The following is an 18,346-nucleotide window of genomic DNA, read 5'->3' as shown; positions in this document are numbered from 1 at the left end:
CTTTACCCATTTGTTGTGCTGCTAACACTGCACTCATATGTCCAGGGACTTTGTTTACAGGTGTCAGGTGTTATCTGTCCACGGCTTTTAATAGCTTTCCTCCTCGCGACGGCGGCAAGCCAGAGACGCAAGCTACGATGCACACGTGCTTTGCGAGCGCAAAGTGGCTGTGAACTTATTTAATATTTCTTCCTGTTGGTGTGTCGATTCAGCGTTGCATAATAGAAGCTCGGTCAGTACTACTGAAACTGTGAACCATGACGCACATTGAAAGAATGCGAACTCACGTTCATCTCCGTGAGCACGACCTGCTTCATGTGAGTGACTGGATGTGCATTACCGGGATTGCTTGATTGTATATGCGCACTTTTATGTGCTGTTATTCTCTAGTACATGGCTAATTTTTGTGTCTGGTGTCACCTCCTGTAAAAAATCATCACAGACCGAAACTTCCGATCACTGCGGTGCGAGGCCAGGCATCGATGACAGCTGGGATATCCGAAAGTTCGCCAAAGTGAGTTGGTTTATTCCGGTGCTTATTTGCGTTGCAGTTGTCGTTCATTGCGTGCCCGGTTAGAAACTAATAAGCGCAGCAAATGCATGGAATAGCTTTGTTGCGGCAGCTTTGGACGTCCGTAACCAAAAACAACGTGCTGTCCGGTTATTTCCAATTTTCTTGTTTCTCGTGCAAAGTTTAAAGTACACAACTTGGGAAAAACGTTCTGTGTTTGCCGTTTGTGAATTTTGCTGGGGAAAATAAATGACAAGTGTTTAGTGTAGATGCGTTAATACCTTTGTTATTTTGATGCATTTAGAACTTCAAGGTTGGAATCGTCTCCCTGGACGACACAACTATGGAGTTCGACATGATCGGTCTCAACCCGGCCATTGCAAATGCAATTCGCAGGATACTGCTCGCAGAGGTGCGTAGCCTTGACATTCACTTCTTGCCTTGGTTGGGTGTGTTTTTGCCAATACCTACTGAACTACAGACTTGCACAAGTGGCCCTGCTCCATCGCGCATGTTCTAGTTCATGCCTTTTGCCGCTAGGATATAAACATTACGGGCGGCGTGGCGCTAATATACACCTGTTGAGAAAATGGCCTCCTTCATTGTTTCACTTCAAACAAGGCAGTTTTGTCGTTTGTCCACGTAGTCGTTATCATCCATTTATCTGTGCTAGGCAAGATGGTGCCGACAGAAAGAAAGCGGACAAAAAGGAAGATGTTTTTTATACTCTTCCAGAGCGAAATAAGTCGTTATTATGGCTATTTTCATTGCTGATGACAAGGTAGCAGAGAAAGACAAAACAAAAGTATTTAAATAGCATGCACAAAATGGCAAACGATGATGATGATCATAGCAGACGAACAGGTCATCCAAGCGCCCTCAACGACCAAAAAGCTAACGAAAGTTGGCGCACGCTGCTCGATAGGACCCTGCCAAGTGTGCAGGTCTGTAGTTCAGTTGGTCTTGGTTTTTGCATTCACAAACAATTCTTTTGTGCCCTTCTTCTTGCAGGTACCGACGATGGCGCCCGACAAGGTCTACCTGTACAACAACACGAGCATCGTTCAGGATGAAGTCCTGGCTCACCGCATCGGCCTCGTGCCTTTCAACATCGACCCAAGGATGTTCGAATACAGGGAAAGTGGTGCGTAAAGAAATCGGGGGCTGCAATCTGGGCACTTACATAGCTGTGTGGGACATTCTGATTCCCAAGACATTGGATGTATTTCTGTTTATATACAAGGCAGCCTAGGAAATCTGAAAAGCGTCCATGCTGCTAGTGCCATTCAGAAAAATTCACTGAGGCATGTGTTTTCGTTCATTGATGTAACATCACGGTACAGTGATTGATGTTAAATATTAAAGTATGTTGATTTGAAGCATATGGTCGGGCTATATAGGTATGAATCTCACATCCTGAATGTGGCTTAAAAAGCTATGTCAGTTTGTATTTCACCTAGCCCTTTGATGGCGGTGATGAAGTCAGATCTTTTTGAAATTTGAAAGATGCGATCTTTTTGAAAGGCGTGGGGTCGATCCCGGCCACAGCGGCCAAATTTCGATGGAAGCAGAATTCCAGAGGCCCGAGTACTGTGCGATGTCAGTGCACGTTAAAGAACCCCAGGTGGTCGAAATTTCCAGAGCCCTTCACTACGGTGTCCCTCATAGCCTGAGTCGCTTTGGGACGTTAAACCCCCATAAACCTAAACCTAAACCTTTTTGAAGTTTCCTGACATGCAAGCTTAATTAGTTTATAGATGAGATTAAACTGTAAGAGTTACCAATTGCGACACTTTCTTTGGTGATGTCCTGCCTAGAGCACTGCACGGGCCTAAATCTGAGGCCCAAGCCCGGCCCGGGTCCGAAACCTGAAGCCCGAGCCTGGCCAAGGCCTGCGGCTTCAAGACCAGGCCCGCTAAGTTATCGCTCTAGCGAGCCCGGCCCGTGAATCCCGGAGTTAAGCCCAGCCCGGGCTCGGCCCGGCCTGTTTCACAGTAACGCATGAGGTATACTGCTCACTCTGAGCAAGTAGACTTCTACTAGACCGATAAGAAACTGGCCGACAAAGGTTCTGAAACCACGTTTGGCTTGCAGAAAGTTGGTTCTTTTTAACCCAGAAGGAAGCGATTAAGAGTAGTGCTCGCCAGACCCGCTTTTTGGACAGTGATCTCGTGTAGGTGCGCAATGATAAACTCGGAAGTTCCGAGAGACAAATAAAAAAGGCTTCATACACGTGTAATAGACTACTTTGCATTCCCCCATGATTTTAATCAGTTATAATTTGCTGCCCGTGAAGTATAAACATTAAAGCTGCCTAGCAAGCAGTAGGATTTTTTTAGCGAACACAATCTCACAGGTTGAACTCATAGCCGAACTGGTCGCCTTTCAGCAAAAACGAAAAGCTAAAAGGCTTGAGTATTTCATGATGTGTGCTTTGAAGACTATAAGCGTCCTAAACTAATGTTCTTCCTGAATGCATTTATAATAGTGTATAAGTATGTTTTGGGATGACAAACGATCAGTGGCCAATCAAGACCGGTTAAATTTTACTCTTGCTGGTGGAGCAGAAGATAACGCGCGAACCACGTGATCACTCGCGAGCTTTTGTGGCTATTTCATTTACGAGACGATCCGGTCAGCTGATCAAAAGCATAACCAAACACGCTTTAGTTCGTGAATTTTGTCACATGAGAAAAATATAGCTCTAAAATAAAAGCTGTGTTTTGGGGGCTTAAGGGCCCAAGGGGAGTTAGGGTGTGAGAGACGCCGAAGCAGAGGGCTCCGGATCATTTCGACCACCTGGATTTCTTCAAAGAGCAATGATACTATAATGTACTGTCTTTGCCAAAAGTAACCAGGCTGCATGGTTTGCTTCTCGTTTGCATATAGAGCCATCGCGGCTTCCCTAAAGATAAAAAAGTTCTTTGAAGGTGAGTAGAGGTGTTCTCGTTACCGTACAGAGATTCGGAGCTTGAGGGCTGGCATAATAACTTCAATATACGACTGAGAGGTAAACCGCGCAGTTTTTACTTTTGGCAAAGACTGTACATGGCTGTCATGCTTGCCGCCTAAATAAAAATGCGGCCCCGAGGCTAAGAGCAAACCCTGGTTCCCTGGCTCAGTAGTCAAGCGCCTTGACCACAAAGCCACCGCGGCGTGGAACTAAGGAAATAAATAAGTCAATGAATAAAGCTTAGATTTTTCTCTGCGCGTACTATATAACCCATATCTCATCCGTGTCGCAGCTCCAGTGCCGCAGTTGTGTACTTCACTCTGCAATAGTGAATGAATAGTCGGACACCAGCCGTGTCTGTACGGACCCAAGCCCGGCTCGGATCCGTAGCTTTAAGCCCGAGCCCCGCCCGGGCCCACAACTTCAGGCCCGGGCCCGGCCCAGGCCCGGCAAAACAGATCACGTCCCAGCCCGCGGGCCGGGCCCGGGCTTTCGGGCCGGCCCGAGCCCATGCAGTGCACTAGTCCTGCCTCTGAGGTTTACCATGTGGTACATATCTAGATTTATTACTATTTTTGTCTGATGAAAAATTGCACCTTTCTGACGCTTTATGCTTTGCAGGGAGTGAGGGCTCACCAGAGGACACAGTTGAGTTTGAACTCAAGGTCAAATGCACCAAAAATCCACATGCACCAAAGGATGCAACTGTTCCTGATGAACTTTACAGGGACCACGTTGGTAAGTTTTAAACTGATTGCTACTTTCATCACAGTTTTTTATGCCAAAGAAACAATTTAACAATCATATTTTTTTCTCGCTTTTAATGTTTTCAGTTTACACAAAGCACCTCACCTGGGTCCCCCTTGGCTCACAAGTAGAAATTGTGAGTGTTTTTTTCTTTTGTTGTACCTTTTAGCTTGTGAACTCAAGTTTGAAGTGTTCAGAGCAGAAGCCATGTTTCTCGTAATGTGTAGGACAAATTTTTCACGTACCTTTCTCCAAAACATACTGCAGTTTGGGAACAAGCCTCCAAAGCCGGTTCACGATGACATTATCCTCGCAAAGCTCAGGCCCGGCCAGGTAAGGTGTATTTTTGCTACCATAATTGTTTAAGGGGGGATGAGAGTCTTAAAACTAACATTTTTATTTATGGCTAGAATCTCATGAAATTTTGCACACAGATGAATTTTTCTCTTCTGATTCCAAATATGTAATCATAATTGAGCTGGTGGTCTTAGATCTTACAAAGTCTAGACTGTAATTAGGTAATTTCTTATGCAGCTTTTGTGAACTTTCTCATTGCATTTTGTTGCTTTTATTTTCATGAATTGATAGTGAGAGAGTTCTCATACCCGATGACATTCTTCGTTTTTTTCTAAAGGCATGTCATCCTGATATACTATGTCGAAAGTAAAAGGTCGCAGTATATGACGCTGCAGTTCGTTAAGCTAATTGTAAACTGCTATTTATACGTGGCCTAAACAGAAAAAGTAAGAATGTCATCGGGTATGGGAACTCTCTGGCTATCAATTCATGTAAATAAAAACAACAAAATGCAATGAGAAAGTTCATTAAAGCTGCGTAAGAAATTACCAAATTACAGTCTAGAATTTAAGATAACTTTTGATCTGAGGCCACCAAGCTCAATTATGACTTCATTTTTGGAATCAGAAGATGATGAAAAACTCATCTGTGTGCAAAATTTCATGAGATTCGAGCCACAAATAAACAGGTCAATTTTAAGACCCTCGTCCCCCCTTAAGTTGTTTCATTCTACTGAAGAAGTTTAAGCAGACAGAAATTAGGGGTAGGGTATGGTTAAACTGTGTGCTGCACTCTCTCTGTAAAAATGAAAGGTTATTTCTTTGCAAGTCCCATTTTCGGCTACCAGGTGGAGTTTTTATATGTAGGCCCTTTAAAGGTCTGCAGTTGTGCAAACTTGACATCCTGAAATTTTTCTCACTCAAGTATATCTGTTTTCACTGTGTGTCTCCAAACTGCTCCCGTGTTTGTTGCATTAATTTCTGACTGGGTCCTATGAACTCTGCCATTATTGTCATTTTGAGCAATTTTACAGTGGTTTAGAGCGCATTTAAGGACAAGAGTAGTTAAAAATACCAAGAATATTCCAAAAAGTTAGATGCACATAATTTAAGAACTCAATTAACTCAATAACTTTGAATAATAATAACAGTGGTGACGAAAAAAATTACTGAATATTGTCAAATTCTGGCCAGTCGTCCATTGGAAAAGTGTTCGATGGCATGCTTTCCTAATAGACCTCATTTCTTTGTCTTCCAATTTGCTCAGCCTGTAATGTAAAGTTAATTTTTTTCCTTACACAGTACTGATGTGTGTTGATCTGTTGCGTTATTTAAGGCACGTTTTTTTTTTAAGCTGTATCGCTGCATTTTTTTCTCCATGGAACTGTGTGAACAGGCTTTTTTTCCTTAGTGAGTTCACTCATCAAATGGGCAGGTAAATCCGTCGAAGCAGTTGCGCACATTGCATTGTCAAAGGAAAACCTGTGATGTATTTAGTGATAAGTACACTGCAATTTATTTTTATCTTAATGAATGCAAGGCACATTTATGAACTCCCCAAGACGGTGCACTGTAGCTCATTAGCTCTACCATGAAAAACTAGAATGGTTAGAGATGAAGTTATTAAATATTTATTACAGAAATTAAACATAGATATAGGAAATAGCACACGCAAAAGAAAATGTTTATTGCTGCCCTAGGCTGTGCTATAATAACTCGAGCTTTAAACTATGCTTAATGTGTGGCTATTCTGTGACTTTTGCCATGCCTTTTTGGGTTTGCGTTGTATGTGGCGTGCACGATGCTCAATGATTGAAAATGCAGCCTCTGCTTAAAGTTTTTGTTTCTGAGACTCTGCCATACAAGTAGAAAATTAGAAGGCAGCTTTCAAGCTACGCTGTGCCTGGCACTAGTCTGAAAATGCTAGATCAAATTTTTCTGAAGTATCGTAATTACATTGTTTGATTGTTTATGTTGCAGTAAGGGATGGCAAAGCGTATTTTAAATGATCTTGCGATGGAAAATGTAGTCAAGAGCTTTTCTATGCAGCTCTTATCGAAAGTGGTGTGGGGACATCCGGGCACTTTTTGTGGCTCAAACATTGAATGCATGTGTCTGAACACGACTTGTGTACATTATTTTTGTTCTTTGCGCGTCTCCCCAGGAGATTGACCTGAAGCTGCACTGCCTGAAAGGCACAGGCCAGGTTCACGCGAAGTTCTCACCTGTAGGTAAGTTGCTGCATCTGCGTGCAGGTTACTTCAGCTATCCTTGCCCTCGGGAATGGCTTTGCACTCAATGAGGAATTGTGTTTTGGTTGGTTGGTTGGTTTACGGGGTTTAACGTCCCAAAGCGACTAAGGCTACGAGAGACGCCGTAGTGGAGGGCTGCTGAATAATACCGACCACCTGGGGTTCTTTAAAGGGACACTGAGGAGAAATTGAAGTTGACTTGCATCGACAGAATACCAGCTCCTGATTACAGAAACGCCATTCATACTGACAACAAAGCTCCTGTAACATAGAAAAGAGCAAGAACCAAAATACAGGTATCGCCGCCACAGGCCAAACTCGCAAGTACAAGCTTCATGGCGTCATAGAACAAAACAGTGTTGCTAGAACCAATAGTTCTAGCAACACTAGGACACGAGAAGCTACGAATCACTGAGGCGCAGCAAATGCATGCGCAAATCTCCTTGACGTCGCCAGATGGCGCCACGTACCCGATAGCTACGCGCGCTCCTGCAGCGCCGGGACCAATCAGCGCTTGCTCTCAGCGGTATGGGGGCTCCCGGTATTCCGCTAACGGTAACAAGGTACACGGTATGCTAAAGGCGTCTATTTGCGAGAACTTCGTTGACGACTTCGAGAACGGGATCCATTGTAACGCTGGCAAAACGCCGGTGCAAATGTAAACGAAGCGACGGCCGCAATAGCCGATAGATGCCTTCAACGTGCGGCCGGCGGTAGCTTTCTTTTCGGCTGCTGCTGGGCCGCACTGCTGGCCGCCAGAAATCACGGAGTCTGCGTTACGTCATGTGAATGTCATGTTTCACGTCACTTAGTTCTGTGTCGTCATAGCAGAATCCCAAGTTTGAATCAGAGCGGCGGGAAAAACTATTTCAACTGCGAATCCAAATTTCTTAGAAATAAATGCATCTTTCGCTGCCGGCCAAGTGGCAACAAAGCCATGAAATGCCGAACTATCGGATTTTGCTATAAAAAAAAATATTAATAGAGCTCTCCTCAGTGTCCCTTTAACGTGCACTGACATCGCACAGTACACGGGCCTCTAGAATTTCTCCTCCAGAGAAATTCAGCCGCCGCGGCCGGGATCGAACCCGCGTCTTTCGGGCCAGCAGCCGAGCACCATAGCCACTGAGCCACCGCGGCGGCGGAATTATGTTTTGGGTGCCCTGTCGAAATGAGCTTGTCCACAAGGTAGGCACACTTCACTTTACCCATGGCGACAGGGCACCCAAAACATAATTCCCTGTCGCCATGGGTAAAGTGAAGTGTGCCTGCCTTGTGGACAAGCTCATTTCCCCATTTCCCTTGACCATTTCTCTGTAGTCTTATGGGAAGGATTTACAGGCAACCTTCAGAGGGTGCAGTAAAAAGAAGGGGGTGAGGAAAAGCATACTTACTTGAACCTGGAGCAAGCAGCTTTCGTCGTAATGGAAAAATGGAAGCGAAGAAGTTTGGCTAGCTTTCTCATGTCGATTTTTTCTTTTACGACAAGTGTTGCCTGTTGTCGATCAAATATGCTTTTCCTCACCGCCCTTTTTACTGCACCCTCTGAAGGCTGCCTAAAATCCTCCCTTAAAAGTAGAGAGAAATGGACGACAGAAATGAATGTACTATGAACAGAGAATTGATGGTAAATCATGACGATTAAGCAGTTAAAATTTAACACAAAAGAACAAGAAGGCCACGGGATGGTCGTTGAGCACAAAAACGAGGCTCGTCTGGTGGCCTTTTTCTTGATGTGCTGATCTGCTTGCTCTCTTTAGGCATCATAAACCTTTCCTTGCCTTAGTACTTAGCATTTTTCTCTAGTCTTTCAGCAGCCATTTCTGCTCACTTCATCATCATCATCATTAGCCAGACTACTCCCACTGCAGGGCAAAGGCCTCTCTCACGTCTCTCCAATTAACCCTGTCCTTTGCCAGTTGCGGCCACTGTATCCCCGCAAACTTCTTAATCTCATCCGCCGAACTAACTTTCTGCCACCCCCTGCTACGCTTGCCTTCTCCTGGAATCCACTCCATTACCCTTAAGGACCAGCGGTTATCTTGCCTTCGCATTACATGCCCCGCCCAAGCCCATTTCTTCCGCTTCCCCGTTTCCGATCTCTTAACGTTACTGCAGCCTCCGTTCTTGATACCTTGTAATCTAAAGTTTTTTTTTTCTTTCGGATGCTGTGTTGGAATACTCTTAAGCTAAAGCTCCATGTGATGTGCATTTGCTCGCATCACGTGGACCTTGCGAGTCTGGCAAGGCGCGCTGGACTCCAACTGGTGGTCCGGCCAACTCTTGCAGTCCGCATACACAACTGTGCACTGTGCCCTTCAGAGGTTGTAGAGGTACCCTCTGCATTGCTATGAAACTATAGAGCACCAGATTGACACTGCAAGTTGCTGGTTTTGCAGTGTATGCACAGTCTGGGTCCAGTGCCTTGGGCCCTAAAGCGTTCACTGTTAGGACATGTAGTAGAGCACTTGCAGTGCTCCTTGTACCCCATGGGTCTGGACTGGGGATGGTTTTCTAACAGTTTGGAGCTTTGGAAGCATCAAAAGCGCTGCTCTTCCTTTGCTCAACCACAAACACTGGGGCCCTGCTAGTACTTCAGAGCTCGTCTGTGCTTCGGTGTCTGTTTTGGTACCTCTGTTTTAACTGCATTGTCCATCGTGTGAATAATTGTATAGCGCAAATGTGAACATTAGAAAACCTGTGCTCTAAATGCTTACCAATTTATATTAAAGCATTTGGTGACCGCAGCGGGGGCCTAGTCATTTGAGCATCCGCTTTGCATGTGGGAGGTCCGGGGTTCGATCCCCAGTGCCGCTGTGTACCCACCGGCGATACAGTGGGTAGAAGCTTTCGCCTGGTCTGGCTCTAGATGGTGGTGGTAGCCATTTTTTAAAAGCAGTTTCTGAGAAACATGCCCAGTTGAAGTCACGCGCACTTAGCAGACACGCCAGAGTGCAGGCCGGGGAATGTAAAACCGGGGGCCATGATTAAACCACAAAGCATCTTTGGAGTGTCGCTTCTTTTTCGAGCATGCCTGTCATGTTTTCCAATTTTCTTTGCGTGCAGCAACAGCGTCGTACCGTCTCCTGCCAGAGATACGGCTTCTGAGACCAGTGCTTGATGAACAGGCGGAGCGACTTCAGACCTGCTTCTCCAATGGAGTCATCGAACTGGATGAAACCCCAGATGGTCAGTTGTGCTGAAGAAGGAGGAAAACTGTAATTACTGCTGGAGACGTTTGCCTGATGGTCTACAGGGCAGGCTAGTCCAGATGAGGGTGGTAAAAGATGAAATAGAAATTATCTGTTTTGCTAGCCTAGATGAGAACCACGAAACGAAGTGCTGTGACTGGGAAGCTCTGCCTACATGTGATGTGCCATGATGCCTTAAACATTGTTATAATGGGGCTGCCGTGGTGGCTCAGTGGTTATGGCACTCAGCTGCTGACCCGAAAGACTCCAGTTCGATCCTGGTCACAGCGGTCAAATTTCGATGGAGGTGAAGTTATAGAGGCCCATGTACAGTCAGGCCGGAATGAAACGCGAACAGAGCATGTCAAGAAAACAAAATATTTTACCTGCCTGCTTTCAGCTGAAGTGTACAACTAGCCTGATTCATGTGCCTGGGTAAAGGGCATACTGAAAGGCATAATCGAAAATAGGTTGTAAAGGAATACCTCGCTGCAAAGCAGAAATGTATGACATATGCGTGTTCGCGTTTCATTCCGGCCTGACTGTACTGTGTGATGTCAGTGCATGTAAAACAACCCCAGGTGGTTGAAATTTCCGGAGCCATCCGCTGTTGCGTCTCTCTTGGCCTGAGTCGCTTTGGGATGTTAAACCCCATGAACTAAAACTAAACATTGTTATAATGGAGCAGTCTGCAGTGATGCAATAGACGTCATGAGGTCAGAGTTATGTGGCTTGCAACATAACACTATGCAATTTTCTGCCATCATCATCATCATGAGCCTAACTATGTACACTGCAGGAAAGGCGGTATCGCTCCAATTAACCCTGTCCTGTGCGAGCTGAAGCCACCGTATCCCCGCAAACTTCCTACTCTCACCCACTGACCTAACTCGTTGGTGCCCTCTGCTGTGCAATTTTCTGCAGATGTGGCAAAACAGTGATTGTGGGGAAGCAACCAAATTCCTTTTTCAGTTTCAGGAAAAATAACGCCTAAATGCATTTGAATTTATGCCTTGATTCTCGTGGAAAGTGAGCTTTGTAGACTGGTCTGCACCCTGAATGAGTGGATGAGTTGCACTTTGAGTTTTTTTATGAGTTTATGGGGTTTAACGTCCCAAAGTGACTCGGGCTGTGAGGAATGCCGTAGTGAAGGGCTCCGGAAATTTCGACCACCTGGGGTTCTTTAACGTGCACTGACATCGCACAGTACACGGGCCTATAGAATTTCGCCTCCATCGAAATTCGACCACAGCGGCCGGTATCGAACCAGTGTCTCTCAACTCAGCAGCCGAGCACCGTAACCACTGAGCCACCGTGGCAGGGCAGTATTGTATTGACTAATGTTAAAAAATTGTTCTGGGCATGGTTCAGTTGACCATTAACTCCTTTTTATTTTGTTTTGGGGAGAAAATGAGAGTTGCATTTCGTGAGTCATGGACAGTGCTTGGTCAGTGGGCTCCTCATTAAAAGGACACTGAGAGCGAAGTGAAGTTGGTCTGTGTTGACGGATTGCGGTGCTTCAATGATGAAGAGGCCGCTTTTAATGAAAAGAAAACTTTCATACGATAGCAAAAGGCCAAGAAGTGAAATGTAGGTATTGTCGCCCCGGCTCATCTCACTTGCTATGGTGACGTCACAGTTTTTTTGTTTGTTTTTTTTTGTGATTGAGGATTCCTGAAGCTAGGCCACAGCACCATTCCCTTCCTGACAGTTATCGTGTTTTTTTTTTAGAAATTGTTAATGTAGTAATGTTAAGGAATAGTGCCACAGCGCCACTCCCTTCCTAACAGTTATCGTGCTTTTTTAAAAATTATTAATGTAGTAAGGTTAAGGGATAGTGTTCCGTGGAAAACCTGTCGCCGTCATCATTGGCAGTGTGAACGAATAATTCTCATGAGAACCAACCTTGGTGCGCCCCCTAGGTCACGTGACCTTGTAACGTGACCCCAACCTGCCCACCGGATTGTGAGCAAACTGCCCACCATGGCAGGTGGCTGCTAAATTAACGATTGGCCGGTAGTCGGGAAGAGCATCTTGGACCCCACAAGCCCCACAGGTGGCAGCACCTGCCGTTGCAGGGCAGTGGCGCATCCCCTAACCGCTGCACCACTGCGCCAGGAGGGGTATCAATATTATTAAGTAGAGAATGGTCAGTTCCGCATATAGGGGCATTAACCCATCAAAACTATCTCGTCGTACCCTTAAGGTGGAGCTTAAATGTCCCCTCCAGTTTTTTTGTTTTTTTTTTGCATTGTAACTTTGAATCGAGGAGCGAGGAAAAAGAAGAGGTTCCTTTTCTAAATCTAATTAGGAAGAAATGGGGCCATTGCTGGCTAACAAATGTTAGCATAGCCACAAGGAGCCAAAAAATTTACTTCTGCATAGAGTTAAAATTGGATAGAGTTGTAATCAGTGTTCCTAGTGCCTTTCTGTCTTGGAATGATGCATGTGCGATTGGTAAGCATGTATCGAGACATGCAATTCGTCTATGCCTGCAGAATTATTTGTAATTAAGTTTCTTTTTTCCATGAAATTTTGGTTACAGCTTCAGCTATGGAACAGTGGTTCTGATGTCGTAGGTTTGAATGAGGCGATGGTGGTGGTGGTTGCCTTGTGGAGCAAGTGGGGTTAGCCTTACATCGATGATTTCGGCAATCGCTCCGCCTGTGGTGCGTAATCATTAAAAAGGAAAACAAAACGAAAACCTACCCCTGGGTCAGGATGCCTGTGTTCTCTAAGAAATCCAAAAAGGAACGTCATTACCGCTCATCTCTTACTTTTTAGGCGTTCAGAAAACACCACCTTAGCAGTGTTGCCCAGAGAAGCACCCTGTGTCTTCAAGACTGCGCAGAGTGCAAAAAAAGTGGGCGTACTGGTGCACAGTGTTGCACGTCACCCGCAATGCATATTTTTTGCTCACAGACATTTTATGACAAACTATGTGCAGCCATGCCAGCGTGTAGGTAGAGTCAATGCGCAGGCAATGCTAAAATATGGGTTCTTTCTCTCATGTCAGACTCCGTGTCTTAAGCCCCACCTCGATGGACACTTCCGAGGCGTACGGGCGGAGCGCCTACGCGCACGGGCGTACGCTGGAGCCTGTCTGCGCATGCGCGAGTCGCTACCCGCGAGCAGGCGCGAGCGGGGCGCAGATATCTGTGCATGTCAGATACCGGCGCCTGCGCACGGGCGCTAGCGCGCGCGTCGGAAGCGGGGTCCGGTTGACAACAATCAGGCTCTCGAGGACTCTTTTCTTCATAGCTTCGTGTTCCCCGAACTTTTCTTCGCGGTTTAATTCGTCCTTTGGGCGCCCCCCAACCATGTTTTGTTCACGGCTTGACATTCTTTCAGTCGGCTCGGCTCGGGAGGGGGAGCGAGCCAGCACCAGGAGCATGGAGGTGAATGCCACTTTTCGACGCCCGTCGCGGCGCGTGCTGGGCGCGCAGGCGCTTCGCGTGTACGCCTGGGAAGTGTCCATCGAGGTGGGGCTTTACAAGCTAGGCACAGAGCTGGTTGAAGCGAAGCAAAATATTGTGCCACAAGCAGCTTTCCTGAGGTATCATCGTTCCCATGAGGCACACAAAAACTGCAATGTTCTAGCTGTTTGTTTACTGGCTGTTATTCCTGCTGCTGCACCAGGCTAGCATAAGAGTCGGAGTGAATCACTGTATAGCGCTGTGTATAATTAGACGGGTTTTTTTCTAGAAACAATGGTCCGAAATGGAGAGGTCGACTAATAACTGGAGTCAAGCTATTTGCAGGGTCTAAGATAGTTTCTGCTGAGCCGCAGGTGTGCCTCGTGCCGGTGCCCATTTTCAGCAGGATGCATGGATCTACGTGTCAGGAAAAAAAAGCGCATTTGTCGTTTACTTGACTTGCTCACGCTGGTGGTCGTGTTCTCTCAGAAGAAGAAAGCATGAGAGCAATTTTACGTTAAACTCTGTAGCACGCGTCACACCAGAATCGAAAACTGAAGGACCATTGGCTGTGTTCGGTTTGCAGCTGTCAGCCGTCCACGCGCAAGGATTAAACGCAGACTGGGGCACTGTTTTATTGCCTTTGATCTCTCGCCTTCGACTACTGGCCTTGTGGCTGCATTGTTACACTTATTTTGGTTATAAATATGCGCCTGCTGCGATGTCACCCCATGGAGGGTAGGGGACGTGCGTGTCAATGTATGTTCGAGGTTAATTTTTTTTTTTATCGGTGAGGGCTGTGACTTGGGGGTCGACTTATATTCAGAGTTGACTGAAACACGTCAGTATGTGATGAAACAACAAAGTAATGATTACATTGCAGTTTCTGTATGCCTCACATGATTTAGTGCCTACTTGTGGTGTTGCAACCACTGTTCAGCCGCTGTATTCCGGACTGATTGTGCATGGGAGAACAATAAATCATTAGCTAGGCACAGGCGAATTCCACATGGTGATTCATGTTTATTAATCTCACGAACATCGTTCTAAAGAAGAAAAAACACAAGCAACAAAAGATTTGGTGCCTGTACCGCTTTAATCCCCAGGGGACACTTTGTCGCATGTGTTTCACACTGCCACAGGTCACAAGGCGGCCAGGGTGGCCAACGCGAGGATTGACACTTGCAGCCGCAACGTGTTCAGGTTCGACGACCTCAAGGATGCCGTTGAGCTGACGCGGGTCAAAGACCACTTCATCTGTGAGTAGCCTCCCTTTGGTCATGGCTTTCTGTCACTTTTCTTTTCTCACTTTTGTGCCGCCGCGGTGGCTCAGTGGTTATGGTGCTCGGCTGCTGACCCAAAAGACGCGGGTTCGATCCCGGCCGCGGTGGTTGAATTTCTTTGGAGGAGAAATGCTAGAGGCCCGTGTACTGTGCGATGTCAGTGCACGTTAAAGAACCCCAGGTGGTCGAAATTTCCGGAGCCCTCCACTACGGCGTCTCTCATAGCCTCAGTCGCTTTGGGACGTTAAACCCCATAAACTAAACCTTTTCTCACTTTTTGTTTCTTCGTACAATGAATCCCCATTGTGACAAAACCGTGCTGCATCAAAATATCTGCCACAGCGAGTTATTTCTGATGCCCTTTCAAGTAATCATAACATAGAATGCAGCAAATTTTCCCGTGCGTGAGCAATTTTTCAGAGTAGGCTCTTTCACTGATGGTTTTTCAATGTAAAACTCAAAACTTTTGTGTTTATCCTACATTATGGAAAGTAAAATGTTGCTTTTCCATTAATTTCTCCAACCAAAGGTCCCTTCACAGTTTGGTATCATTGCTCGGTTTCACCAGAAAGTGGCCACTGATGTTGGGGTCTGTATAGCTAGCAAGGCAGCACATATGGTGCCTACATCTGCTCTCATGTGTGTGTTCGTGTCATTTTTACATGTCCCCCACCATGTCGACGCTCCATCGTGCGGACATTAGTAGTGGCTTGTTTTGATAAACTCTTCTGAGCCTATTTCCTTCATCTGCAATACTTGAAGAGGAAATGGCAAAGTGCGTTGAAGGCGCACAGCTATTGCATCATCATGAACGAATAAAGATTGCGCATTTAAAGTTCCACTGCCCTTGCTACTCCTCAGTGAATACTTGCACATAAAAATCATTTATATCATGACAGTTGAGTCTTCTAGATGCACAACATTGATGTCTTTTAATGAACTTGTGCAGTTTGTGCCGCTTTTGTGCCAGCAGCTGTTAGTGGTTCACTTTTCTGGGGTTTTGTCGACACAAGGCATAAACGCCTGGCCATGTATTTTGAAGGTGAATTCATGACTGGCCATGCTTAGGTTCATGGCAACCTTCAGAGAGGCAGCGAGTCTGGCCACACTGAGTCGTGCACTAGTGGAACTTGGAGGACTGCTTGTTGCTTCAATTTCCTCAAAGTTGCATAGAGGGAAAGAAGGTGTCACTGTCTGTTTGAATTTTTTTTAAATTGTTCATCCATCAGGGGGACGCCTTCATATAGTTTACTTGGTTAATGTTTATTTTAAGGCAGGGATTTGACTGGAGAGATATGACTCTGTCTCGATTCAGATGTGTGCAGCTAAGTTCAGGTAATTTTGCATTCTAACCAATTTAGTTTAATATACAGGAATAGCATCCTTGCACTTTAAAAGTCTAAAAGCTGTTGCTATTGTTTCTGAATTTCATGAAAAGATGGAGCTGGGATCTCGTTTAGTGCAAATAAAATATATTGAAATCAAATGATCCCGGCCATGACAGTGGAATTCTGACGGAGGCGAAATTCAAGAGGCCTTTATTTTGTTCACGTGAACGCTTGACATTGAGTGTGTTGCAAAATGCAGAAAGCATCTTTTTGGGTTTTCGGGGTTCCAGCTTGTTGCTTCATGAAATGAAACAAGTGAGCAAGTGATTCACTCACAAGACCCATGCCCATTTTAAAAATTTTTTTGAAAAACTAGTAGAATACTGAGTACTTTATCATCAAAACAAGCATTATTTTACCCTGTGTTTGGTGCACGATAGCCTTCGTCAATTATGCTTCATAAAATGCAACAACTAAGCGTACTAAAACTAGTGATTCTCCTCATTCCACATTTCAGTTTCGGTGGAGTCTACGGGCGCCTACGCTCCGGACTTGCTTGTCACGGAGGCCATCAAGGTTCTGATGGCCAAGTGCCAGATGTTCCTCGACGAGCTGGAACACGTGCAAGTTCACGGCTGATTCCTTGTCAAAAGCCAAATCGCAAAGCTCAGTTCAACCATTACTATTCATCAGTTGCAATAAACAGGCAGTGATGCTGATATACAGGTGTTTGTTTGCGTTTGCAAACTGTGGTACAATACAGTGAACTCCCAATACAATCGAACCTCGTTATAACGAAACGGTTTAGAATGAAATAATAGATATAACGAAGGAATGAAGATTCCCCTTTGAAGCTCGGTCAACACGGGCTATAACGAAGCTATGGCTATAATGAAGTAACCGCCGGGGTCCTTCATTAACTTCGTTATAACGAGGTTCAGCTGTACTAATACGAAAAAAAAAAACTTACAGGGAACCAAAAATTTGTTCAAACTGCATGGAATTCGAGTTAAAGGGAGTATTTGATACACTTGATGTTACTGTGAGCAAAGAGCCAGTTCAAATAAACTAGGAGTTCGAACTGAGCAAGTTTTAACTAACAAGCATGTATTGTAGCTTTTATTGATTTAAACAGTGTTCTTACAAGCATGTGAAAATGTGGTTAGTGACTTTTCATGTAGTTAGGGGTGGAAAAATAAAGCTGAAAATCCCTTTATGGAAAGGGTCAGCAGTCATGCACTAGGCAAGGATTCGTGAATAGAGCAGCGAAAACCTACTCTCGAGATGCCAGCAGCAAGGTAAGAAAAGATGTTCTCCAGCAGAGTTAATTTTTCATAGAGTCGACTCTACAATGAACTCAAAGGGAGCTGAAATTTGTTCAGTTATGTGGAATTAAATTAAGGGGGGCTGATGGGATCAAATGTCAGTTTTAATAAAGGAGTGATTCAGATTAATGAGTTGTCTGCATTATGCTGTAGGGCAGCTAAACTTGCTTCAAGAAGCTGCAAAATATATTTTGAGGGAGTCTTAAAGGTGCACTGAAGAGGAATCTGAACTCACCTTTTTGCCGCGGGAACTCGATCTACACGTTTTGAGCATTCTTAGAAACTTCGACATATTGCCCTGTGTGTCCGATTTCTCTAATTAAATCGAATTAACGTCCGGCTCCCGCCTTTATTTTTTAATTCTCCCTTGTACGGTGGGCGGAGTCGACCAACGCGTGGAGTGCCTTTCAGCCAGCTCCGTGGAGGCTTTGCTTTCGCTTTATGTTGTTTTTTAGGTTTCCGTGAATAAATAGTTTCATTCGCAGATAATATAGCCCCAAAATAAGCCCGCAGAAATAAAAATACGCGCGGACTATCTGCTTCTGCGGATTACTACGCATTACTCTGCCGATGGCAGAGCGGCGAGCCGCCACGGGACTGGGTGAAAGGCACTCCACGCGTTGGTCGAGTCCGCCCACCGTACGAGGGAGAATTAAAAAAAAAAGGCGAGAGCCGGGCGTTAATTCGATTTAATTGGGGAAATCGGCCACACAGGGCAATAAATCGAAGTTTCTAAGAATGCTGGGAACGTGTGGATCGAGTTCCCGTGGCAAAAAGACGAGTTCAGATTCCTCTTCAGTGCACCTTTAAGCCTCGCACATACTACGAATATATTAGTGTCCATTATGCCAGCTGTGTTCTTCTTTTGCTTGACTGGCTTTGTTGCTGGCCAGGAGCCTGTGGTTGCTTTCACATATCTTTGTGCAGATTTTTACTGCTACACAACTCACCTGCAACCACATCAGCATGTTAAATCATTCCTTTTATTTTATAAAATTAAGTAGACATTCTTGTAAACTGGCAAGTTCACCAATGCCTATTGTG

General features: G+C 45.3%; 1 protein-coding gene across 1 annotated transcript; it reads left to right on the top strand.

Moving 5' to 3' along the window:
• The first annotated feature begins 89 nt into the window (after positions 1-89).
• Polr1C (RNA polymerase I and III subunit C) lies at positions 90-16,696 on the top strand. The gene is made up of 11 exons (XM_089558442.1): positions 90-317; positions 443-514; positions 816-923; positions 1,523-1,655; positions 4,086-4,202; positions 4,298-4,347; positions 4,479-4,544; positions 6,672-6,738; positions 9,826-9,948; positions 14,509-14,625; positions 16,495-16,696. Exons 1-11 carry the CDS (start codon positions 258-260, stop codon positions 16,614-16,616), a joined length of 1,035 nt encoding a protein of 344 aa, XP_089414568.1. The 5' UTR covers positions 90-257; the 3' UTR covers positions 16,617-16,696.
• The last annotated feature ends 1,650 nt before the right edge of the window (positions 16,697-18,346 follow it).

Source organism: Amblyomma mixtum, chromosome 8 (genome assembly GCF_055824585.1).
Source record: "Amblyomma mixtum isolate Tamu chromosome 8, ASM5582458v1, whole genome shotgun sequence".
Lineage (NCBI taxonomy): Eukaryota > Metazoa > Arthropoda > Arachnida > Ixodida > Ixodidae > Amblyomma > Amblyomma mixtum.
The sequence above is the reverse complement of the archived record's forward strand: the minus strand, read 5'-3'. Positions and strand labels throughout refer to the sequence as shown.